The 25,500-nt window shown below is 39.0% G+C and overlaps 4 protein-coding genes across 13 annotated transcripts in view; 2 read left to right on the forward strand and 2 right to left on the reverse strand.

Annotated features, from left to right (window-relative positions):
• Positions 1-367: 367 nt before the first annotated feature.
• On the forward strand, positions 368-9,373 carry Zdhhc8 (zinc finger DHHC-type containing 8). Of its 7 annotated transcripts, none has more exons than XM_018502796.1 (11): positions 368-857; positions 990-1,114; positions 1,558-1,715; positions 1,793-1,965; positions 2,189-2,291; positions 2,986-3,039; positions 4,205-4,314; positions 4,382-4,463; positions 5,068-5,282; positions 5,361-5,528; positions 6,594-9,373. In XM_018502796.1, exons 1-11 carry the CDS (start codon positions 766-768, stop codon positions 7,300-7,302), a joined length of 1,989 nt encoding a protein of 662 aa, XP_018358298.1. In that variant the 5' UTR covers positions 368-765; the 3' UTR covers positions 7,303-9,373. The 7 variants fall into 7 exon arrangements, with proteins under 7 accessions (XP_018358298.1, XP_018358295.1, XP_018358294.1 ...); XM_018502793.1 differs by having other exon boundaries at positions 1,573-1,715; positions 4,382-4,526; XM_018502792.1 differs by having other exon boundaries at positions 369-857; positions 4,382-4,526.
• Positions 9,374-10,012: 639 nt separating this feature from the next.
• Positions 10,013-12,217, reverse strand: LOC108758017 (DNA primase large subunit). 3 transcript variants are annotated; one of them, XM_018502726.1, is made up of 7 exons: positions 12,113-12,217; positions 11,880-12,043; positions 11,438-11,775; positions 11,135-11,362; positions 10,916-11,065; positions 10,416-10,791; positions 10,013-10,338 (listed from the first exon to the last, which is right to left on the reverse strand). In XM_018502726.1, the coding sequence occupies exons 2-7, from the start codon at positions 12,031-12,033 to the stop codon at positions 10,055-10,057; spliced, it is 1,530 nt and encodes a 509-aa protein (XP_018358228.1). In that variant the 5' UTR covers positions 12,034-12,043; positions 12,113-12,217; the 3' UTR covers positions 10,013-10,054. The 3 variants fall into 3 exon arrangements, with proteins under 3 accessions (XP_018358228.1, XP_018358229.1, XP_018358227.1); XM_018502727.1 differs by having other exon boundaries at positions 10,013-10,102; positions 10,180-10,338; positions 11,880-12,123; XM_018502725.1 differs by having other exon boundaries at positions 11,880-12,123.
• Positions 12,218-13,266: 1,049 nt separating this feature from the next.
• LOC108758006 (RNA-binding protein with serine-rich domain 1-B) lies at positions 13,267-15,581 on the forward strand. Of its 2 annotated transcripts, none has more exons than XM_018502711.1 (6): positions 13,267-13,336; positions 13,484-13,627; positions 13,731-13,859; positions 14,086-14,388; positions 14,476-14,723; positions 14,973-15,581. In XM_018502711.1, coding segments are annotated over exons 2-6 (972 nt in total). In that variant the 5' UTR covers positions 13,267-13,336; positions 13,484-13,625; the 3' UTR covers positions 15,263-15,581. The 2 variants fall into 2 exon arrangements, with proteins under 2 accessions (XP_018358213.1, XP_018358214.1); XM_018502712.1 differs by having other exon boundaries at positions 13,289-13,336; positions 13,524-13,627.
• Positions 15,582-17,645: 2,064 nt separating this feature from the next.
• The window catches only part of tay (tay bridge kinase), a 34,373-nt gene continuing 26,518 nt past the window's right edge, over positions 17,646-25,500 (reverse strand). The window contains exons 3-17 of the mRNA XM_018502680.1: positions 23,113-23,298; positions 22,896-23,009; positions 22,570-22,605; positions 22,039-22,065; positions 21,894-21,954; positions 21,573-21,775; positions 21,123-21,494; positions 20,769-21,007; positions 20,427-20,540; positions 20,126-20,349; positions 19,821-20,047; positions 19,518-19,682; positions 19,162-19,441; positions 18,895-19,033; positions 17,646-18,804 (exon numbers count right to left, since the gene is read on the reverse strand). Of these exons, the coding sequence (XP_018358182.1) occupies positions 17,802-18,804; positions 18,895-19,033; positions 19,162-19,441; positions 19,518-19,682; positions 19,821-20,047; positions 20,126-20,349; positions 20,427-20,540; positions 20,769-21,007; positions 21,123-21,494; positions 21,573-21,775; positions 21,894-21,954; positions 22,039-22,065; positions 22,570-22,605; positions 22,896-23,009; positions 23,113-23,298 (3,390 nt within the window). The 3' untranslated portion in view covers positions 17,646-17,801. The remainder of the gene's footprint in view (positions 18,805-18,894; positions 19,034-19,161; positions 19,442-19,517; positions 19,683-19,820; positions 20,048-20,125; positions 20,350-20,426; positions 20,541-20,768; positions 21,008-21,122; positions 21,495-21,572; positions 21,776-21,893; positions 21,955-22,038; positions 22,066-22,569; positions 22,606-22,895; positions 23,010-23,112; positions 23,299-25,500) is intronic.

The raw sequence follows: 25,500 nt of genomic DNA on the forward strand, positions 1-25,500 counted from the left end.
GAAACCTCGGATGAAGAAAGAATTGACCAATCGCAATGGTCATGTGATCAAATTGTTCAAATGTGATTTGTTAATTTTTTCCCTGTCCGAGATCTCGGACTGATTTCTAGCATCGTGGACAACGGGCTTAAAACTGTACTAAAAAATGTATAATAAATATATAAATATATTATATATGTTTATAATATATTGTACATAGTACTTATAAATATATTGGAAAAAATAAATGCAAATACAACCAAAAAATGAAATTCGTCTTGAAATTTCCATCAGTTATAATTCTGACGAATATTCGTAAATCGCGATGAGAAAAACACAGGGCAAAATACAGAACACACGGAGCAATACGGCGAAGAGGGGATTGACACGCGCGCTGCCGCACGAGATTCAGCGAATGCGAAGGAGCGAGATACTTCGCTATATATGTATGTATGTATCGAGGTAGTATGTTCGTCGCTCCTCGTCGCTCCGATACCCACTCCGTGAGCTGACCGTTAAATATATTGATAGAAAACCGCCGACGTTTCGCGCCGGGATGACACGCGAGTGACCGGCACCAGGGTTCCCACATCGGTGATAGGCGTTGCGTCACGGACGCCCGAACGGCAGCTAGAATGCGCGGCCGTCCTTGCCGCGATCCATTGCCGTACGTGTCGCAAGTGAGTCGAACTCGCGATGGACGCGGCCATATTTCCTGCTAGCAGAAATCTTGTCCGTCAGTGATTCGCGCTGATCGTGTGTCACCGAAAGAGCGGAGCGTGCAGAATGCCGAAATGCGATGTGAAAACAAGGCCTTTGCCAGCTACATTCGCGTGGATTGTCCTACTCATCTCCACGGCACTCTTCTTCATCTTCCCGTAAGTTGTCCCTCTCTCCTCCTTCGCATCGCCGCCACCCGCAACTCGTGCACGAGCCACGTTCGTCGAGACGGAACTCTCCCCTTCATCCTCGGAGAATATCGCTGAGTCTCACATGTTCCGTGTTCACAGGTGCTGGAACTACTATGTCTCTCGGTGGGGCTTATGGGTACCGATTCTGCAAGGAGTTATTACCTTCTTCGTGGTGATAAACTTCTCGCTGGCGACGTTTATGGATCCTGGTGTTATACCAAAAGGTAAACATGAAACTAGTGAACTCTATATAACATACTGCAAAGCTTATATGCTTACACTGTAAATACAGACAAGTCAGCCTAGAGATGTACTCTTTGTTTTTCTAATGTATTACATTTTCTCATGCTTCAATATTTAGTGGCTCAAATAATACATGCAAGACTGGGAAAATAATCTCCATGTGCAAGTATTTCTCTCTGTTCACTCTTGTCGAGTAGAATATCTCCTCATTAGCTTTCCAATATGTTGTAGAGTTCACTACATGAAATATGTTTACGGTACTTGTGGCGAGACACTGGCTACGTTCTATTGCATGCATAATACACATGATCATTTTAGCCTTGTTTAATACTCTGAATAACAAGGATAAAATGATACCTCATGTGCATTATGCCTGCAATGGAATGCGGCCACGAATCTGGAGCAATATGGTTTTTCATTAAAGCACCTCCTGACGAAGATCGGGAGGATGATTTTCGAGCTCCATTATACAAAAGCGTGGAGATCAATGGTATCACTGTACGCATGAAGTGGTGCGTCACCTGTAAATTTTATCGACCTCCACGTTGCTCACACTGCAGCGTCTGCAATCATTGTATCGAGGTACGTTTCTTTTTGTTAATATTTGTTAGGACAAATTGTAAGAGGAAAGTTTAACGAGATTAATTTTATATTTTTAGACATTTGATCATCACTGCCCATGGGTGAACAACTGCATTGGTAGGAGGAATTACAGATACTTCTTCTTTTTTCTTCTGTCGCTCAGTTTTCACATGCTCAGTATATTTGGGCTCTGTCTATATTACTTACTGGAGCATAAAGAGCAGCTGAGTGAAGTTAATACCATTGTTGCGTATCCTTTACATAGAAAATAATTTCCAAAGTAAAATGCTGCATGTAACATAAGAAATATATAATTTATTCTTTTCAGCTGAACTTCTTGTATGGTTCATCTTTTCTCTTTTTTTCTTCGTGTTGAAGAAAAAAAAAAGAGAAAAATTGATGCAAAGTTCAGCCAAAAAAAACAGATCTATACATTCAATATTGATTTTATGAGATCCTTAATCTTAGTATAGACTCATACTCATGGGAGTGGTAATGCTCTTATTCATTCCAATCTTTGGACTGACCGGCTTTCACGTGGTCCTTGTTTCCAGAGGACGTACTACGAACGAACAGGTGAGGAGCAGACTTTCAAAATTTTATTTTTTTAGTTAGAGATGACATAATGTTCAGTGTCGAAAGACTCATATTTTAAGCTACTCTACGATGTTCTAAAAGCATTTTTTCACCATCAATTTATATGCTGAAAAAAGTCTAGACATTCGAAATGCATTATGTCCTTTAACTAGAGACAAATAAAATGCATTTGTTTAACATTATTAGAAATAGTTTAGCAATTGTGTTGAACATTTTACAGTGTGTGTGAAGCTGGCGTATCATTTCTCGTGGAAACTCACAATTATTGAGCGTTCTGGCTTTATTTTCAATAGTTCTATAGTTCTACATCTATTAAACTAATAGTTCTGCCCTTAAATACGAAAAAACAAACTGAGACGCCAGGTTCACGCAGCGTCTCACTTTTTCCTGCGCAAGCTTTGACAGATTGTTGTAGGATTTTAAAAGATAATAGTTCTAGATGAGTTCTAGAAAGAGTTCTGGCGATAAATAACGTTAGTTTCAATTTTTATTGATCCCCCTCCCCCCAAAAAAATCATTTATAAGAACAAAGATGAGACGCTGGCTAATTTTCGACAGTTCTGTGAGTTCTAAGATAATTAGGGTGTAGTTCTAAACGTATACTAACGCTTTCCGAAGAGTCCTGATGATATAAATTATTTGTTAATTTTTTAAACAATTTTTATCACCCTAGAAAGGCGACTTTTGGGGATTAATATGTGGGGGACACTGGCGGTATCCCGGATACGTGAGTTCTATGGCAATTTTCGTGTAGTTCTGAATGTATCCTAATGCTTTCCGAAGAGTTCTGATATAAATTATTTGTTAATTTTTTAAACAATTTTTATCATCCTAGAAAGGCGCCTTTCAGGGAATATGTATGAACGCTGGCTGTTTTCCGAAAGTTGTGCGGATTTTATCGCAATTCTCGTGTAGTTCTAAATATATTCTAACGCATTCCGAAAAAATCTGATGATATAAATCATTTGTTAATTTTTTTAAACAATTTTTATCACCCTAGAAAGGCACCTTTCAGGGAATATGTGTGAGACGCTGGCCGATTTCCGACAGTTTTGTGAATTCTATGACAATTCTCGTGTATTTTTGAATGTATCCTAACGTTTTCCAAAGAGTTCTCATAATATAAATCATTTGTTAATTTTTTAAACAATTTTTATCACCTTAGAAAGACGCCTTTCAGGGAATGTGTGAGACGCTGGCCGTTTTTCGACAGTTCTGTAAGATTTATAGTATTTATCGTGTATTCTGAATGTATCCTAACACTTTCCAAAGAATTCTGATGATATGAATGATTTGTTAATTTTTTGAATAATTTTTGTCATCCTAGGAAGGCGCCTTTTAAGGAATATGTGTGAGACGCTGGCCGTTTTCCGACAGTTCTGCGGGTTCTATGGCAATTCTCGTGTAGTTCTGAATATGTCCTAACGCTTTCCAAAGAGTTTTAATGATATAAATTATTCGTTAATTTTTTAAACAATTTTTATTATCCTAGAAAGGCACCTTTCAGGGAATATGTATGAGACGCTGACCGATTTCCATGTATCTTTTAAAATCCTGGAAGAATCTGTGATCCAAACTTACGTAGGACAAAGTGAGACGATGCATGAACCTGGCGTCTCAGTTTGTTTTTTTGCTGTTTTTCGTTTTTAAGGGCAAAACTATTAATTTAATCGATGTAGAACTATAGAACTATTGAAAATAAAGCCAGAATTCTCAATAATTAGTGAGTTTCTAACGAAATGATACGCCAGCTTCACACACACCATTTTACATCTTACTAATTGGCAAATTGTTATTTTCTATAAGGCGCGTGGTTTCCTTGTGGCTTTCTTTCTCGTTTTCTGAAAATTAAATATTTCGGATGAAACGCATTTTGAAAGTTTGATCCTTAGGTAACAGGCAAATTTAACGGGGGCTACAATCCTTTTTCACGAGGTTGTCTGCGCAATTGCTGTCACACACAGTTTGGACCACAATACCCAAGGTATTGCAAGGAGCCAAGGTATTGTAAAATTAATTCTGTATGCGTAAATTATTTTGTTATAATGAATTTTCTGTGTCATTTGCAGCTTACTTAAACCTGATAAGTATTCAGGGAAGCGACGTGGAGCGTGTGCGTCAGAGATATCTACTATAGGCAGTGAGAACCAGGTAAAGACCTACATGGATAGCAGCAATGGTGTTAGAAATGCCAGTTCAAATGCTTACAATAAGGTAAGAGCTAGCGCAGTCTCGCTTATCTTCTTACTTTATGAACACCATTCAGAATCTGATGCTTGAACTATTATTATGATTTGTATTCTTCTTACTATTAACACAGTTAAACAAATGGAAATTTGGACGAAGCTTACATCTTAAGCACTCTTTTGCTTCTATGCAGTTTTCAAGCATGTATAGCATGGCTAGCAACATTGTTGTACCACTATTAGAGTAAATGTAAACAGTTATGCAATTCCTAGTACTAGCTTCGTAGTACACTTTAGTGTTTTACTATAGAAATTAACATGTATATTTACGTCTTTTTCTCACATCTGTAGAATATGAGTTGCAGCGATGATACCTCATCTATCAGTATTGATCAATCCAGAGTCCTAAGATGCCTTTACTGATTTCCTCCTATGGTTTATACATATCCCATTCCAAACTGATCCTAATATTCATAGGATATATAGTAATGTATATTGCAGAGAGAAATTATTTTTTTTATTTGATATGTCTTTCTTCGATCCATGACATTGTTGGTTCTTCTTTATAGTTATCACCCGGACGAGACGGATCGGACACAGACATGGAACCGACAGCGTCTCAATCTGCAGACTGCGAACCTACACCGCCGTTGCAAAGACACGGTTCTAAAAGCAATTTCTTCCTGCCACCTGTGGAGAACAACGAATCTCCCAGGCATCCTCCGCCGTCGCAGCTTCGCCATCCAATACATTATCCTAGAGGCAGTCCACATCCAAGGCCAAGGTATTTGCAATAGATAGTGACAGGACTTTCAACATGCAAAATGCTCTAGCATAGTACTTACGTTCATCATGTTCATAGAGGGATGAACGGATCTCGAAGTCACACACCCGATCCGTTATCACCGGAAACGAGTGGTTCGCCAGCCACGGTCCCTCAACGTCAGGGTGGTGCCAGCCCAACGATGCAACAACGTATCAAAGCTATTGGAGTACCCACTCCGCTTGCCATATCCAGTCCCATACGAAGGTACATTATACTTGTGCATTACTGAAAGAAAAATCAAAGTATATATTAATCCGATATATATTTGAAGAAATACCTTCTAATATCAACACATTTACACGTGATACAAAAAAAATGAAGGATTGATTGACTGAGTACTTACATTTGATCGATTCTTATACGAAATATTCAAATACTTATTACAATTTCAGATTTATTATGTACCTTTAATTATATATATATATATCGCGATTTTCACATTGCACAAAATTATCTCAATGTAGAGAGCAAGAGGGAAGCGCCACACTAGTAATAGTTACAATGCATCTCTTGAGCACGCTGCCAATACAAAGTGAACGATATTCCTTTTATGACATCCTTTTTGCTACCCTTCGATATGATGTCGGCCTGTTTTGTCAAGATCTCCTGTCCCTCACTGTTAAACACCTCACTCTTGCTCTTCTTTCTCCTCCTTTTCTGTCACCACTGTTCTCGCCTTCCGGAGGACGAAGGAACGTGTTAAAAAGGAAAATTGCGCAATGTAGCTTACAATAAATATTGTAGACGATTAGTCTCTCTGCATGTACATATTACAAGATATATGGTATATAGATAAGTTTGTGTCCCACTGCAGGGGGTGGTAACTGCAAGGAGCTGCTTTCTACCATCATGTTGCAACCTACTGCAGGTAAACACGAACTTCATCCTACGAGGACATACCGTAGTTTACAATTATGCTTACTTGCATATATCTTTGTATATATAGAAAAACATGGTTGTAAAAATACATTCACATATGACATACATACACACATACACATACATACACACATTACACAAGACGCTCCTACACACATATTTTTTAGGTTCGCTATCTTTTATGTTTCTTGAATAGATGCTAAATTCTTAACAGGAATGATGCGCTGCTCTCTCTCCTGTATGTCTCGCCAGAGCCGTATTTGTATGGCTACAATGCTCAAGCACTTGCATATTCATCTTGGTTCACTGTACTGTGCATTTGTCAATTATTGAAAGCATCTTGCATCGTGGAAGATTCGTGAGATCTAAGATCCGTTGTGTCTGTTACAGATCAAACCCGGGTACACCGACGCAGGTTCGTCGGCCGGATTTCATAGGCGTGAACGAAGCGCCGACATATTATGATGTACAGCAGGGAAATACGGGAGTCGGCGTTCCCGGTTCTGTCATTACTGGTTACAGTCCGCAGCGGCGTTTCCTGTCAGAGAGCGAGCTTGTACGACAGGGTACAGATCATCCATATTCGAGAACCAACAACACAGTCGACAATATACGCGAACTGGCTGGTTCGCCGCAGCGCGGTGTTTACATGTGGAAAGACAATTCTCCCGGCAGCTATCCAGGTCCACCTCCTGGAGGAGCGGTGAGCAGTACAGCGCATCAATCACCTTCCCATCGACCTCCGCCGTACGACTATTATCGCTCCAATCCCACGAGCCCGACTCAACAATCGCAATACACGACGAACGCTCCTAGGGCAGCGTATCATCCAGCCTTGAGAGGTGGAGTGCCCGTCTTCCCGCCACATCAACCACATCAATCGCCGCAAGTTAAACGAAAAGCGACTACGATGGCAACACCAACCACACCAACCTCGGGAGATGCACGGCGTCGACCGATGTCCTTCGTTAGAGCCCTCGAAATGACTGATTCCATGGAAATGGTTTCGGCACCCAACGATCCGAGATCTCAAAGACCAACTACACCGACACCGGACCGTGCAAGCGTATACGATATGAACTATGAAATATCCGTATAGCCCACCTTTCCGGTCTCCGCACCATCCTGCGGCTGGACGGAGATTCTACGAGAGCCGCCGAGTAGTCTGCATGTCTTATACTCCAATGAGAAAAGGATGTGTGCCGTTTACGAGATATCCGTCTAAATTTTTCTGCGATTGATACCGTTACGCGCGTTTAACATTACAAGTGGGCAGTAAACGCAAACCGCGGCTGGTCTTCAGTTTCGTTTGTCGCCAATGGGATTATTCTTACAAATACGACCATCAGACTTGCCAGAGTAATCAGGATACACGCTATGTGCATGTCTGATAAATTGCCATCAGTAATGTATGTGTGCGTGCGCGTGAATTATCGCGATTGACAGTATATAGCATTCATTCTCGGCGAGGAAGTCGGTCCGTCGACGCATTTCGTTGTGAATTCACATGAAGCAGTAAATATACGACGAATATTTATTTCTCCAATTCTTCCTTCGGCATTGAAATCTTACGGTACGATGATAGAGTTCTTGCATTTTACGCAAGACGAACCAACGGTCAGTGAGCAATGCAAGTGTTCTGTCATATTAGTAATATCATTTATTTAGTCATTGTTAATGAAAAATAGATTCCACGTACATAGCAGCGAATGTCCGTTACGTCAAGAATAACAGCGTTCGGTCCGACTGACGATCCGAATTAATGAGTCACGGAGGCGTCAACGAAAGTATATCCCGAGCGCACAGAGATTGACCTTTATTGGAATCATCACCGATAAATCGGTCCTCTCGCTTGAACAGAAGCAATTATATTTTTTAGTACACGTTTAAGGTCAGTTTAGATTTTTATACAATGACACCGTGACTCATCCTCCTATAGAGTACGATTAATCCAATGTCATCCTTTTCTTTCTCTTTTTTCTTGTTCATATCTCCATTGCCGATAAGGAGCATGATTTGATAAATGAGAGAAGCACTAGGGATCACTTTATTAAATCCTTATTAGCTCTTCAAATACCAGAGGAGTCCATTGAAAATGAAAAAAGGGAGTTACTTAACCAACTTAAGTCATTATCGGGATAGAATAACAAATCTGTGTAAAATAATCGTGGAATATGTAGTAAATTTTTAATATACATATTTAACAATATTTATACGTAAATGATTAAAAAAAATATAAGACTTTATAATTTGACTTGTTTGTTATAAATGATGATTTTATCGATGTGCCCACTAACATATTTTATTTCTATATAAAGAGTTCGCAGAAGAGAATGTGAGAGAATAAAAGTATGAGTGCATACAAAAAATAACGTGTGAATGAGAAGAATGCATTTACAGAAGAGTGAAAAAAGTACAGTTCTAGTTTTCTCAAATGTACACAGGGGTGGTTGTTCATAATATATGCGCGAACGTAAAATAAAAACTATTTTGATTTTGTTAAAAAACAAAGAGAATTGTAATATATGTATTGCATAAATCCATTACTGCATCCATCGCTGCTATTAAATTTGTGATATAACCCGCTTTTGAAATTGCATGATAGTTTCTCTATCGTGTATGTGTATAGGAAGCCAATAATTATCGGCTATAATTACATTGCTACAGGCTGCAACGTGATATTAATTGAATTTTGCGTACGCACTCGATTCACGATGGATTGCGCAGGAATCGACTTAGTGTTACACGACACATATCATTTTGACGTCAGACATCGAATATTTTTTAGATTAAAAACAATTTTTACATTTGGTATAACAACTGCTTGACTACAGACACAATATTATAATGAGGATTATAAGCATTTCTTCCGTATTTCTTGATAAGCTACATTTAGGATTTATTTAACAAACTCGTTTTATTTCTATTAAGATGACGAACTGTGCCAAAAATTCCCCGTACTCTTCAATCATGTAGTCTTGCTTAAAATAGCATTTAATGAGACAACGGTACAACGTTACGAATTAACTAAGATAATAATGTGTAAGGTGTGGCGAGTGTTAAGTGTTTATATTCGATGTACTTGTACATAAATATTGCTCGTTACTTCTGTCACTTAAATGTACATACATATATCATTCGGTACTTACGTATCGCCGCAGCAATCTACAGAATAAAAATCATGAAACATAGTAAATTATACTGTGTTGTATCGTGACAATATTTTTTATGTGATGTTTTCTGTTTTTGTCTTAAGCCTGTTATTTTATTGAAGAAAAAACGAAAAAAGTCACGTTATCACTAAACACGTATTTAAATTCATTATCTAATTGTAAAAAAACATTTCATTTAAATAAATTAAATAAAGTAAATAAATTAATGTATATCTCAACTAAAAACACTGTGCGTATAAAAATGTTTCAATGTACGTGGTTTTACAATATTTTACATTACGCTTCATAAATTTTAATATATGAGTTATTAAAATTAACTTAAAAGCGCTATAATTAAATTTTAACTTTGAAATTGGAAATATTTTTTTTTCACTGTTAAGAAATGCTTATTGTTCATTCATTATGGTAATTGAGATGAAGAAAAGATGAAGTTGAAATTAAAAAGTTGCTAAAAACTTATTAACTTTAATAAGTTATTAGCAAGAAAAATTAGCTAATGTTAATTACTTATCCGTCTTGAAAAATTATTTTGGAAATATTTATATTTTAGTTTTAAATAAATTAGCATATATATATATATATATTTATATATTTACAATCAGGGATTTGTATAAAAAATATACACTCTGTTGATGATATTAAATATAACTTGCAACGGTTCTAATAGTTCTAACTTCTTCAAATGTTCTGATTCTGATGACTAAGATGCATCTCCTGTTTCCGAATCTTTAATTTTAATGTAATTTTAAAGTTTATATAAAATAGTAAATTGTTTGACAAATATAAAATCAAATAAATCTCACCATGATGATATGCAATGCGATGTTTCATACTCTCATTAAAATATATATTTGGATGTTCAAACAAGGTATCGTTAAGACAATCATGTTTAATTTCATAATATTTGTTACATGCTGCAAAATATTGACCGTCCTTGGACAATTTCATTATTGCTGATCTCTCTAGATAATAAATTAGTTAATACATAAAAGAATTCATTTTATGGATTCTACATACAAGTTAATATTAGGATACTTACCTGATGCATTAAAACCGCAATCAGTAAGTTCCTCTTCAAGTATATCGTGCAGCATATGTTTAAAAGGACATCCATGATAATCTCTAGGTCCAACAATCGATTCCAAAATTCTTAGACACTTGTAAGGCTGATAATCTCGACGACTACCTTCTTTCCCATAGTTGAATCGTATGTTATATATATGTTCTTTAAATGCAGTATCGTCCATTACTTTCATGAATTCATCTTTCCAAAAAGTCATTGCATCGGACAAAGGAAGTCCCATGCCCTTCAGGAACAAACAGTATTGTATTCTACCACCATGTGTAAGATGATGGTTCTTCCTTAGCGCTTTGTGAAGCACTCTCATACACAGAGGATAAGAAGTTTCTGCAAGCTATAGTAAAACCATTTGTTAGAAAATGAGATTTAGCATGTCAAACTTATTACAAGATATTGCTGTGTCATTAGATTTAATATCACATCGTTATTACAAAAGCATTTATAATATTATTTTTCACCTCATCCAACTTGTCGAGCGAAATATATTGTTGCAGCTCTTGTTCTCGTACCAATACAGTATTCTGAGTAAGAATATTATTTTCTAAATAGGCAAAGATATGAGTAAACCTTTCATCATTATATAAGTTGGCTCTAGCTTCACGTGCAACCTGAAATACAACAACAGAATAGGGAAAATAGTAAGTTGATTGACAGATTCATAGTAATCACATTCATACTTCAAAACTTGATATGAGAATTCTCCGGAAATATGACACAAACACAAATGTCATTTCTTGTTCAGGTACAAAAGCTTCACCTTGCATAACAAAAACTTTACGCTTTCTAATTAAATTGGCTATATGAAAGAAAGGTATCCTATAAAATTGTGTGTTATCAACATCACTAACATTAGGAGAAGACATTTGAAGATATTCTCTGATATTTTCTTTTTCATTTTGGCTAATCTAAAACCAACAGAAAATATTGTTAATTCAAGATTTGAAAAAAATTATATCTAAATATTACAAGCAATAACTAACTGGACTAAAGTCAAAATTATTAATGCACATAAACTGCTTGATTCCTTCATTATCTAATGAAGAAAATCTCCATTTGAATAACCTTGCTTCTTGTTTAAAAAACCAGCGCTTTTTGGATTCATTGAAGGCAACTGTGGATCTTAACATAAAATGAGAGATATGATCCCTTCTTCTAACACGTATATCCATGTCAGTACATGATTTGCATCCGGAACTATTAATCAATCTTGCAAATTCGTCTAGTCCTTGTTTATGTAACTCTTGAACCAAGGCAACTCTGCGTTGTGATACCGACATTGTAAGTTTTTGTAAATGGATACGTTCGACTAAAAAAAGAACTACACACACAAAAACACATTAATTATGAAAAAAATTATTATATTAATATATAAATAATAATATACTAAATAAAAGGAAATAAGATGCAAAATTCAGAGTTAACCTTTGAGCCGTGTTTCACTTATTTCTTGTAGCTCTAATAACGTTATCTCTCCAAACGGTATATTCCGAAACAATTGTAAATTATGAGGATACGAATCACCAGGATTCCTCAATGAAAGATTAATAGGAACTTGAAATGTCATTGTGGAGACCATATTACTCGAACTTGAATAAAATCAAAAGAACAAAATTAAATAACAAGTCAAATAAACAAATAATCAATTTAATTCTTACACCTCATAATAACACTTTCATCCATTTAAATTTGTAGCAAGCACAGCTAGGCGGTTTAAAAGTGATTGCGACAACTGAGAAATCTAACGTCCAATCGCGTAACTACTAAATCGAAAGTTGACTGTTCGTTTCCCTTCTATAACACTAAGCGGGGAGCACAGACTCTTGCATAACGCATAACACGTAATGCATAAGAATATGTACCAATATGCGTTATGCAAGAGTCTGTGCTACCCGCTTAGTAAACAAACGGAAGTAAAAATATATTATCTGCGTTCAGCAGAACAGAACAGTTTTGCAACCGTTTTATGATTGTTTGCTGAGATAGGATCATTGGCTGCGTTCAGCAGAAAAAGCAGCTTTGCAACAGTTGTAAAATTCTTGAATATAATTGGTTTATACATTTGGATCCAATGAGGAACTAAGAGCAAGACCAATCATATTCAAGAATTTTACAACAGTTGCAAAGCTGCTTTCTCTGCTGAACGCAGCCATTGGATGCATTCAGAACGACAACCGCTCACTGAGCGTACAATGAGCTCTTTTATCTGATTGGTCTATATTTTGGGATGTAGTGGAACATGCCAATCAGATGAAAGAGCTCATTGAGCACTCAGTGAGTGGTTGTCGTTCTGAATGCATCCATTGATATATTTTTCCAGATCTAAAATGCTAATTGGATGATCTAAAAGAATACACCAATAACATCGAGCGCTCACTCAACTGTTGAGTCTACTGAACAGTCATTGTATAAAAAATACTAATAAATTAAAAAAAAAAACCATTGGTTATGTTCAAGTGTCGACAAAGCGGCTAGCCTGCTTGCCGAGCAAATGAATATGATCGAGGGTGCATTTCCATTCATTTCGTTTCAGGGTAGTATCAGTATCCAGTGGCCGCCTTTAAGCTGGAAACACAATAGACACAGGCAATAGGCACAGGCAACAGGGAATAACGAGCCGTCCAATCAGAGCTTTGGGGTATAAGTTCGATATTATATCCCAGAGCTCTGATTGGACGGCTCGTTATTCCCTGTTGCCTGTGCCTATTGTGTTTCCAGCTTAACGTTTCATATCTAACATGGCCGATCAAACAGTTAACATTTGAAATGTTAGATGGCGCGCATTTACGCTTGCCTTCCATTCTTCTCTCACTATTCTTTGGGACTGGGCTGGATCGTCGGATGGCGAATTTTGGCGACATCAGCGCCATGACAGTTCCATGGTAAGTGGATTGTTCTTAATGCGCGCCAAGGTGTTTTAATAAAATAATTCGGTAGCGCGGTAGCGTCGTACGATCAGAATATCGTTTGGACGTTTTCTCTTACGACTAGCGTTATTTAGTGTGTACGAGGAATCTTACTTGTGACAGAACGTTCGGCATAAGTAACGTCGGCTTCGTATCCCGGTAGTCCGCCATTTCTGGCGTGTTGCGGCTAATACGGTTGGCGTATCATCCGGCTTCATCTTAAAGCTTTCATCCCGAGAGTCAGGAAAGTCTCTCGTTGCTAATTATGTGAGTAACTTTATTACACGCAGTCAGCAATTACGTAATATTTATATGAATTTTAATCTTCTTTCTCTTTTCCTCTACTCCACACTCACTGTTTATTATTTAGGGCCCGAAGCCGAAAGGACAGTACAGGCAAGAGTGACTCCGAAGCTACAGACAAAGAGAACAAGAAGGAGAGAGGTAAAGAGAAAGAACGGAAAAAACGAGCGGCTTCTTCCTCCAGTAGTGGTTCTAGGTAAGTAATATAAAAATATTAAAAGTACGTCAATTTAAATTTACTACCGAATTTAATCTTTATTATGGATTTCTAATTATTTGGCTCTGAATAAAATAATTTTTCATATTCAAAAGCTCTTGCAGAGAAAGAAATTAGACTTTTTCTTCGATGATTACTGTAACATTCTAAACTATTCAATACTTATTATTTTATTGATGAATATATGTAAAATTATATTTGGTAGCTCATCAGATAGCAGCTCTGGATCTTCGAGCTCTAGCAGTGGCAGCAGTTCCAGATCAAGCTCTTCTTCTAGTAGCTCATCTAGTAGTTCACCTAGCTCTTCAGCCAGTTCCAGAGATCGAGGAAGGAAAAGAAGTCGTAGCAAAAGCGCTGATGCTTCGCGCAGACATGACAATAAGGAAAAGGAAAGAGAAAAGGAAAGAGAAAGGGAAAGAGATAGAGACAAGGACAGAGATCGTGATAAGGAAAGGAAGAAGGGAAACAATGCTGTTCCTGAAAAAGTTAAACAAAAAGGACGATCCAGGTATTACATTTGTTGTAAAGTTGACTTTAATCTTTCCTCTTTTATTTATAATTAATTAGTAAGTTACTAATTTTTTTTATTTTACAGATCTCCCTCTCCTCGTAGAAAGCGTAGGGAGCGTTCACCAATTCCTAGACCAACAAAAATACATATTGGTCATCTAACACGGAATGTTACCAAAGATCATGTCATGGAGATATTTTCGACATATGGTCAAATAAAGATGGTCGACTTTGCATTGGATAAGCTTCATCCGAATCAAGGAAGGGGATTTGCTTATGTCGAATTTGAAACTGCAGATGAAGCCGAAAATGCTATGAAGCATATGGATGGAGGTAAAATGCTGATTAATATCATTATCACACATTTTGTCCGTTTCATTTGGAGTTTGCAATGCTCTTGAAATCTCATTTTATCTTTGTCGTTTATTTGGAGACACTGGTAGTGTCTCTGCGCTAAGCTACGCGCAGCGATCAAATAAACAAGAATAAACGATGCTGGCTATTGCAAACGTCAAGTAGAACACATTCTCAATGAGTTACTTTATTGTCATACTAATGCATTTTGTATTGATCTGTTCACAGGACAAATAGATGGACAAGAAATCACAGCTGCTCCAGTATTATTACCGAAGCCTCGGCCGTTGCCAATGCGACGCATGTCGCCTGGTATGGGAAGACGCGCACCACCACGATGGGGAGGTGGTGGTAGAAACACACCGCCACGTTATCGCAGACGTTCTCCGCTTATGAATCGTCGTAGAAGTCCAAGACCACCACGGCGTAGAATAAGAACTCGATCACGGAGTCCACCAGGAAACCCACGACATCGACATCGTCGTTACACAAGGTCCAGCTCGAGTAGTTCTCGATAACAGTTTTTATCGGGATGTGTATATATATATAAAAGATATCGAACTAAACGTGATCAATATTGTCATATAGTTGAATTATTGGACTTCAAAAAACTAATGTGTAACGATTTTGTTTTAATAATGATAAGATACGTTTGCCAATGACGATCATAAACTTGTTTATAAATATCATAATAGTTTTATGTTTCGAAAAGCACACTTTTGAAATATACTAATTTTGCAACATGTATTGATGATCTTTCATAGTTACACCTCAAGTTATTATAAACTAGTTAACACCTCAAGTTATTATAAACTTATTATAACATTTACATCATTTAGACTATCATAAGATAAACAAAGAATATTTGTAGAAAGAGTTAATGTAATCGTTTTTTTTTTTAATCAATAGTATTTTTTTCTAGTCTAACCTTTTTAGTCGCGTATCTGGTGTACTAAAAATGGATCATGGGATTTAATTAAATTAACTTTATATATATATGTATATATATATATAAACAAACAAAAGCAAAAAGAATTTTTTAACTATGTAAGTACGACAAACAGTTTGAAGGGAATGCGTTCTTCTGATATAAAATACATATTTTAGAATATCGATTTAATTTTTCAGAATGTTTGTCTTTCACTTTTCGCATATAATAGTGTGTGTATGTGTGTGTGTATGTGTGTGTATACACACTTGGTTCAGAATTTCATCTGCAAACTCAAATTTAACATATATATGCGAATCCTTATTGTTGAGACAAACGTTTTTTAAGCAAAGAGAACCATTTTTATTTTACCATACATAAAAAATTGTGTATATATATATATATGTACATATATATACATATATGTATGTATATATTCATTCATATACATATAATTCGCATATATATATATATATATAAAAGAGAAAAATATATATATATATAATTTTCTCTTTTATCTCCTTTTCCATTTCTGTGTTCCTTATTTACATGTAGTCTTATACAGGGCTGTAAAAATACTAAAAACAACAAGATTAATAGAAACTATGATTATTAGATCCTTTTACAAAGAATCAGTTTTAGAAAAAACCTATTCACACAAAATCTTCTTATACTTCGCGATATCTACATGAACAAAATCATTGCATCACATTGTAACTTTGCGTCGATGAAAAATATCTACAATTTTTAAACTGCGTGTGTATAGTTGTTAATTATATAATATACAATTTTATTGTGATTTTACAATATAAATGGAACAGAGTCTGGGAATTATTTCGATCATTCAGAAAAGTCGCATTTTTCTTTTGAGGCACCAGGAATATTCGAACGTAACCTGGTCCATGGCACAAAACTTTTAAAGAGATCTCAATTGGCTCTCTGGTAACACAATGACGTATATGGCTAAGAATTGAGAATGGTTAAAAGAGAAGAATAAAACTGCCATAATTTTCATGGGAACGTACAAAAAACTTTGAATGCTTATGCACATGCACACAGTATTAAAAATTCTTTGATTGAAGCACTTTGGCACGGATAAACTGCTGTTACATTAAGCGTCATCCTGTGTTTTCCGTAAATAACAAAAAATCTAATTGCCATAACTTTATCAGATAGTTTGATTTTATTGTATTTGCATCTTCAATTTATGGTAAAAGAATTTACTACTCTTGATTAATTTTTCTTTTTTATATCACAGGAAAGCACGAGAGTGCTTTTAGCCAGCATGCAAATGAAAAAAGCATGTGCCGCCGAAAGCCAAAGAACACTTCACATTTTATATACCCTCTCCTCTTTTTCTACCGTCTCTAATATACAAATTAAAATCTAAGAAGTAAAATTTACATTCGATCATTTGTATAATACATCAATTAAATAAGGGCAAATCTTACGCACTTGTACGTCAGTAGTAGAGATTCAAGTTCATTTATATGTCGCAATAAATAAATAATTAAATAATTTTTGAGTAATAATAGAGATCCGCTTAACTTTTTCTCTTCTATCTTGGATTCATTTTTTTTTCCTTTTTACGTAACCATCGCCTCACGTTCTTTAATAACTATTAATATTACACACGATACTTTTTTTTTAAAATGTACGCATAGTTATCGTCGTAATAATTAGAGCTCGTTACCACTACAGACAGTCAAATCACTGAAACTGCAGAAATCACATAACAATAGCGTTATTATTTGTGATACATCAGCGATGCCTCCGTAATTATTTCACAAAACGTCATTATTCATTTAGCCGCCATTATTGGTGGAACACCGACATTGGTAGCAAGGCATCTTCGTTACGTTTCTCATAGTTTTATACGCGCTTCTTTTTCTCTCGATAACTATAAATATTGTATGTATGTGTATATATATATATATATATATATATATATATACACATATATATATATATTATATATAGTATCTATTTACACTTTCTTTTTTAAATAACGCTTTTTTCTGTTAGCAAAATATCAGCACCAAACTCCGAGTGTTAACTGGATGGGGTGCTCAAAAGGTCGGACCGTCAGTGCGTTCGCTCGCAGAAACCGAGGACGCCGAAACAAAGTATCATCGGGACTGCGATCCATCTTCTTTCTTGTGAATATCCGCGTGCATGAGGGCGTTTTCGAGCGGACGTGTCGGTACTCCTGGACCAGGTCCTGCTCTATGATGCATATGCAAATTGCTGAGCGGACCTGGACTAGGGTCCTTACTCCTGAGTGTATTCACCGGCGGTGGAGGATAGCCGGCGTACAGTTTTGCTCGTTCCTCTTCTTCAGCTCTGAACGCCGCCACTAACGGATTATATCGTAACTGTTGCAGCGTATCAAACCGGTATTCCCGGAAAGGATCGCCCGGCCAAGGGGCTCCCGGTTGACCGGCAGGCGCAGTTGGCGGTGGAAAATGCTGCATCGGATGTGCGCTTAAACTGGGAAGCATGCTACGTGGCATAGAATGCGAAGCTGGCATACCGTGTGGATGCCTCGTAAGATAGGCATGTGGATGCGGGTGGTATCTCGGATCGGGCAGTGGATTTGGTCCAGGTCCTGGCGCGGGCCCCGTCGCTCCGGGACCGGGTACTGGCGGTCGTGGAAGCATTACAACCTCGTCGTCTTTATTGCGTGGTTCTTCCTTTACGCGCACTTCCCCAGTATCCAAAGGCGCCGAACCGTTCCTGAGCGGCGAACGATCTCGGGATGCAACCACATGTTGTCGATTCTGATGAAGTAGTCTCTCGCGCTCCATCTCACGTCTTTCCATCTCGCGACGCTCCTTATCTCGCCTTTCTCGCTCCCGTTCGGCCGCTTCCTGCTGTTTCCTCTTCTCCTCTTTCTCGCGTTCCCGCCTTTCTCTTTCACGTTGTTCCTCTCTCTCCCTCTCCCGTTCTCTTTCGCGTCTGATACGCTCGCGTTCCCGTTCGGCACGTTCACGCTCTCGTTCGCGTTCTCTTTCCCGTTCACGCTCGCGCTCCCGTTCCTCCAGCTCGGCGCGCCTGTCTATCGCAGGAGGTTCCGGTTTCAATCCCCACGAAACAGTAGTTTGTGGAAATCCAGTAGTAGCGCGTTGCAATCTGAAATTAGACACATAAGTTAGTAAAAAATACATTTACAGTAGAAAAAAGGTAATGATCTGATAGTTGATTAATATTTCATGTACATACCCTCGCCATGGATCGTGTACTGAACCAAGTCCACCTAGAGAAGGCATTTCTCTTGGCGGAAAAGTTGAAAGGTTTGGAAAATTAGGATTCGGCGCGCCGAACGTTGAAGGATATCTTCCAAAGGGAGATAATCCTGCTCCTGTAATATAAGAAAATATCATAATAATGATGCAAACATTGATAATCGTAATGCAGTTCAATGTATGTATTTACAAACATGAACGTGCGCACATGAGAATAAATGTGAATCTTTGTTACCTCTATTACCTAAGTGTGAGGCCGTTGTAGAAAGAAAACCGACAGGATGTGGTGGAGGTGGTGCAGGATGGGCAGATGGTATATTAGTGGAAAACGGAGGTGCCATTGATGGTGCACCGAGTCCAAGACCACTGGCTGGTCCCCCAGGATAAAGATGGCTCGGTGGTCTTAATAACTCAGTTTTGGTACTAACGACACTTCCCGCTTTAGCTTCAGCCTGTTGCTTTTGTTGATGATTATATATCTCCCACGCAATACGCACGTGCATCGCATTCCACTTTCCACTTTTCTGGATTAAAAGATTACACGTTTAAATAAATATGTACAACGTGAGAAAAAATTTTTAACTTTTTATATAAAAATACCTTTGGCGCAAACGGAGTCAAATGATTAGGGGGCACAAAAGGTGTCGAAGGCGGTCCAATTCCGGGATGAAGAAGGCCAGTGTTAAAACCGGAGTAACCAGAAAGGTTTAAGTTTCCACGAAAAAATGGTGATTCGACTCCTCCCAATTTTGGGATGTCCTTAAACTATTAAAGGATAGTTTCGTTTAACATCAGTTTACATGTATGGACGAGTTTACGATGAGTATTACGATCAGATAATTAGTTATGATAGATATAATAAATGTATAGTCTCATTGGCTAATATATATATTTTTTACTTACAATTGGAGGTGGAAAAAGTGTAGATGTTGCAGCTGTTGGCAGCAACGGTGTCGTGTGCTGATGTACATGCGTGTGTTGATGTTGATGATGATGCATTTCTGTTCGAAGATACGCTGGACCCAAATTCCCCACTCCAACGCCAACATTTCTGTCTTGAGACGCTAAGAACCTATTATCGAGTTCTCTCCTCAGAAGATCAGCCTGACCTGCAACATGTGTCACCCCTTCTTTTGGTCAGTGCATTTATTATCTGCTCATATTCACATAAAACACAATATATAAAAAAAGTTAGATTGTAAGCTTACTTGTTTGGAACAGAGACTCTGCAGAAAACGGATTGGGATTGGTCGTCGGTGGGGGAAGCGAGGGCAGTGAAGTATGAGGGCTTGAGCTAGACACTGGCGGTGGTAAAGGCGTTGCGAACATCGGTGGTGGAAATGTATGTGGTATACCGAGTGGTACCGGTGGTGGAGTTGGCCTCGGAACAGATGTAGCTGTCGCTGGAGACAACTGGGGAGCTGTGTTGCTGCTGTTTTTTAGATAAAAGATTTTTATACCATTTTTTGTTTGATTTTTATTGAAAAGTTTAAACTTGTTCGGGCTTACCTAATCCAACTTTGTGGCTTGGTATATGTAGGTAGACTAGAATTGGCTGGCGAGGAGGTGTTTGGCACACTAACAGGCGTTATGCTGCCCCGACTTAGACTACTCACGTTACTGCTGTAACAACATACAATTATTATTAAAATTTTCTATTAATTGTGGAATTACTCAAATCTGACTAACGCGACAGTCTGTTCGCGTTGCTTGCACTTTTTGCAATCCAAATCGCTTTCTCTCTCTTTAATGCTCGAATATATTTGTCTCGTTTTAAGTGCAAAATTTTTTCAGAATTTCAAACAACGCAAATAGACCTCGTAATCCTGCAACCAGAAGAAAATATTTTACCTGTAACTATCCCTTTCCCGACTGGGGCTATGTCCACGTGGAGAGTTATTATTTCGTCCGGATAGACTGCAGGCCACCATGTCTCTATGAGCGATAGTATTTGCCGTGGTAACTGTATTAGTTATAGTGGATACGCATGTTGTGGTGGCAGCACTCAGTGGAGTATTATTGTGACTCACGAGGTTATTTCCTATAGTCTGTTTATTTATGTTGGTACAGGGGGAAGCTCTACTCCCTCTCTAAAATATAATTATTACCGTCGTTATGAGCACTCGTATTTTGTATTTGAGATAAGTAAAATCAGTGATATAATTGAATACGTCAACAATTAACGATACGATGCGAGTAACTTACCACGTCAGCGCGCGATGAAGCAGAATGAGAAGGGGATGGTACCGCAGGCGGAAGATACGGGCTGTGATTTAGAGCGGTGTACGGGGTGTAGAGCGGTGGATACGATGGTTGTGTCTGTGGATACGCGGCTATAGGAATGGGAGGTGGATAACTCGTAGTGGCCGCTCCGTTCGATGGTGCTGCTGGCGTAACACCTAAACTGGCTACCGCTGGACTAGTTGTATGACTCGAGACGAGGGGCCCAATAGGTGGATGTAATGCAGGTATCGTAGTGTGCGGTTGCTGGGATAGGGAGGGTGGAGGCAGAGCAGGGGAAGCTGGCCGCTGTTGCGGAGCTATTGCACGTGGATTCGCTGCCAAAGGACTAGTCATCTGAAATATAATATCAACAACAAATGTTATCCCGTTCTCTATGAAAGAAGACTAAGTTTATATAACGCAGTAACTTACAGAAGGCTGGGATATGTGTGGAGGCAACGTGGGGCTAGGAGGACTCGGCGCTGTTGGAACTGGTGCAGACGCAGGCACAGGAGGTGGTATAGGTGCCGGAGCATTCGTTGCTGGATTAGAAGTTTGACCACCCGTGTCCGGTGGAGATCCACCTGCCCCGTTTGTGGGTGGTAAAACGTGTGGCGAAGAAGATGGCAATTCGTCTAAAAACGAAAAGGAAAGATCAGAAATGCACAGAAGTAATGGTAATAACGTTATACTTTCGAAAGATGATTATCTATATAAATATGTACATTTCCCATTTCTGAAAGTATTACTTACATTTACGTGTGAGAGGTGGTGAGGTAGAAGATTCAAAGAGTATAGATTCGGCATCCGAGCCCTGTAACATAAAAACAATGAAATTATTGAAGCTGATCGATTATTTTCTTCAAGATAGTAGAGTATCTACAGAAAATGTGCATACCTTATCGTCTTCTCCTTCACTATCACACTGAAACGAAGAAATAATAAATTAATATATCATTTATTACAATAATATAGAAATATGATTCACAATTGAAACTCAAAATATAAGGCTACGAGAGAGAACCATACTAGATATTTAATGCTTTTTAACTGATACCATCTCCACTAATTACAAAGAACGACCACCATGGATTTATTTGGATACTGCCTCCACTTATTGCAGGAAATGACAAATATGAATGAATTTCTGATTCAAGAGCAAGAATTATAATGCGATTCTTATTATTTGTGATATCTTTAAATTTTGTTTGTTAACACTGAGAATAACCCGACTGGGATTGAAACGTCTGTTTTAAAAATTGTTTAAAAATTATAATTTATTCATAGAAATCTCAGCTTTAAATATCTAGCTTGATTCGTAGTCCTATGTTTTGATTTTTAACTTTAAATTATTGGAATCGGTTATTGTGTTGAATTATAATTTAGGATCTTCTGTATGTATATACTGATTATAAATATAGATACTTACGATATAACCTTTACCCGAACTGCAATGACTGCTAGCCTGTATTGCAAACATGAATTCATGAATAAAAGCATTAAAAGTACTAATCAGTTTTCTAACTTTTCATTAGTTATTTCGTAAAAAAATTAATATTGATGTATATATGATAAATATATTTTTATCTTAGTCACAGTCAGAAAGTGAAGAAATATAATAGTATGTAAATAGACAAAAATATTAACAAGACATTAGTCATATTTAAAATTATAAAATAATTTATTACATAAATTTCAAGTTATGAAATTGTCAATATTGAATGTACTAAGTTACGAGTAGGATATGGAACTCACATCGCTGAGATGGTCCCTAGAACTGTCTGCGTCCTGGCAATCCCTAGGTATACCAGGGCCGTGCAACTGTTCAGACGCTCTGCCACTATCGTCGCTTGTACCTGCATCTAGGCCCTGCAAGAGAAATTGTCAACGCCACTGTCACTGTATCATCTCTAATTGGTATATGTCAGCAAGCTAGACACTTGACGCGATTTAACTAAGATTGTTCAATTACCTGGTTTAGCGTCGAGGGTGTCAGTATGGAATTATGTGTGTAATGGTTGTGCTTGAAATTGTTTTTGATGTGGTGCTCGTTGTGCCTGTTATTCTGTCCAGTATCCAGCTTTGGTTTTTCGTCCACTATCGATAGCAATGTGTGTATTTTCTTGACATTATTTTTACCAGCTAACGTTATTGCACTCTGAAAACAGAGAAAAGGATATATGAAATAAAAATACTATCTTGCGTACATAAAAATATATGTATGTGTATGTATGTGTATACACATATTTTGTATAATCACAGCATATTTTGTATATTTTTTTATATACACGAATATATTCTCTATTTCAAATTTGTATTGTATTTAATTTTATTGTTACATTGCCGACATTATGATGGCGTATAGGCACATTTGTAAAAATATACGTCATCATACATTTTATAATTTCACATTTAGCAAGAAATCTCATTTTCATTATTGCGTTATCATGTTGTCACATAAAACGTCAAGGATAACCAGAACTGTAGAGACGTCGCCTTCACTTTTACCGAAATACCAGCACCATATTTATCAATCTGACAGCGTTAAATCACGTTGAAAATCAATTGACGGATATGTGAAAGATGCGCCCACCTGTGTTCACGAAAAGCGCGAAGTGTCGCCGCAATCGGAGCATCCGCACAACCCGCTAGTATCCCCGTCCGCGGTGTCGGAGTTTTATTCTTCGCGCCCGCGCGACGCTTGCTCCTAACGTGCGGCGGTGGCGGTGGCGGCGGCGGCGACGACGACAACGACGTCGCCGAGAGCCATGTCCCCCCCTCCTCCCCCCGGAGTCACGACGATCGAGATTCCGCACTGTCGCGCACGCACCCGACACGTAATACACACTGTTGTAAACACCGCGAGCGAGGCCCTGGCCGCGAGAAACGGCCTGGCTACGAGGTGCGCGACGGCGACGGCGACGGCGATGACGACGGCATCGGGAACGTCATCGACGACGTGCAGTCGAGAGAGCGCCGGAGTCCGCGGCGAACGATCGCGGTACTTTCACGCTGTTGCGCGCGGCCGCCGGGCGGAAAAAGCCCGAACGAGAACGCCTTCCTCCTTGCCCTCGGAACGGAGCGCCTTCAAACCGCGATACGAGTGCACATTTCCGAACGCACCGCGTTCTCTTTCATTCTCCGGCCGAACAATGTTATACACCGGTGATTCGTGGTGCTGGAGGGATTCACGTCGCGCGACTCCCCGCCGTCGAGGACGACGACGACGACGACGACGACGACGACGATGACGATGACGACGACAATGATGACGACGCGTCGCGGGCGCGACGAACTGATTTTTCGCGATCGCGCACGGCGTGGGATAATCCTGGCCGCGGACGGGCGTTCGTTCGCAAGATGACAGAGGGATTTCGCAGGCATCCGTGTCTCGTGTGCGCGATGCAGCACGGGAGCGCTGCCGAGTGGGGGGAAGCGATGAAAGAGAGCGGGAAGCGAGAGGAAGCGAGAGAAAGAGAACCGGAGGGGGAGGACGGTAGAAGGGACGGGGAGCGCAAGAGAGAAGAGAGAAGGGAGAGAGCGAGGAAGAAAGAGAAGACATTGACCGAACGAGCAGCCGCGCGACAAGGCCTTCTTCGTCGTGCCAGGCCAGCTGGAAGGAGCGAACCGCGGGATCGCTCCTTCTCTCTCTCTCCCTCCCTTTGCTCCTGTCTCTCCTTCTTTTTTTCGCAACGGCAACGTTACGCTCTCTCCCTTCGTCACGAGCCCATGGCTCTTGTCGCGCTCTTTCTCTTGCTTCTCCTCTCTCCCTCTCTCGTGCCCCCTCTCTTCTGCCACGGGTGGGTACCAAAGAAAAGAAGGGAAAAAGCCACTAGAGACCTCGCGGTTGGTGCAAAAAACCACCGCCGCTGCCATCGCCGCCGCGGCTGCTGTTACTACCACCACCACCACTACCATCACCACCGCCGCCCAGCAAAAACCGCACTCCACCTGCGCACGTGTGCCAACTGCGAGTCGAAACCCCCTAGGACGTGTTCGTCGCGGTCGGATCGCGTGCTCCTCGGCGAGAATTAATTGAATAAAACCTCCGCGGCTGGTCGGCAGGTCGGCACTGTCGGCACTCGACCGGCCGTCTCGCGGAAGGTGCAACGCTCGCGAAAAGAGCACGTCTAGATTCAGTGTTTGTTTGTCGCGTGTTCGTCGGAGGTTTCTCACGATTGTTCCTCGAGAGAGCGAGACAGTGGCTGCAGAAAAAGCAGCGTTGTAAAATTCTTTAATATGATTGGTCTTGTCCTCAATCCTCAAATACTGTGGTAAGCCTCGAGTCTTAAGAAATTGATCAATTACAGTCAACTATTCTTCTCACCTTCGACTATGATCAATAGTCAATTTCTTAAGA

This window comes from Trachymyrmex cornetzi, unplaced genomic scaffold, assembly GCF_001594075.2.
Source record: "Trachymyrmex cornetzi isolate Tcor2-1 unplaced genomic scaffold, Tcor1.1 scaffold15, whole genome shotgun sequence".
NCBI classification, from domain to species: domain Eukaryota; kingdom Metazoa; phylum Arthropoda; class Insecta; order Hymenoptera; family Formicidae; genus Trachymyrmex; species Trachymyrmex cornetzi.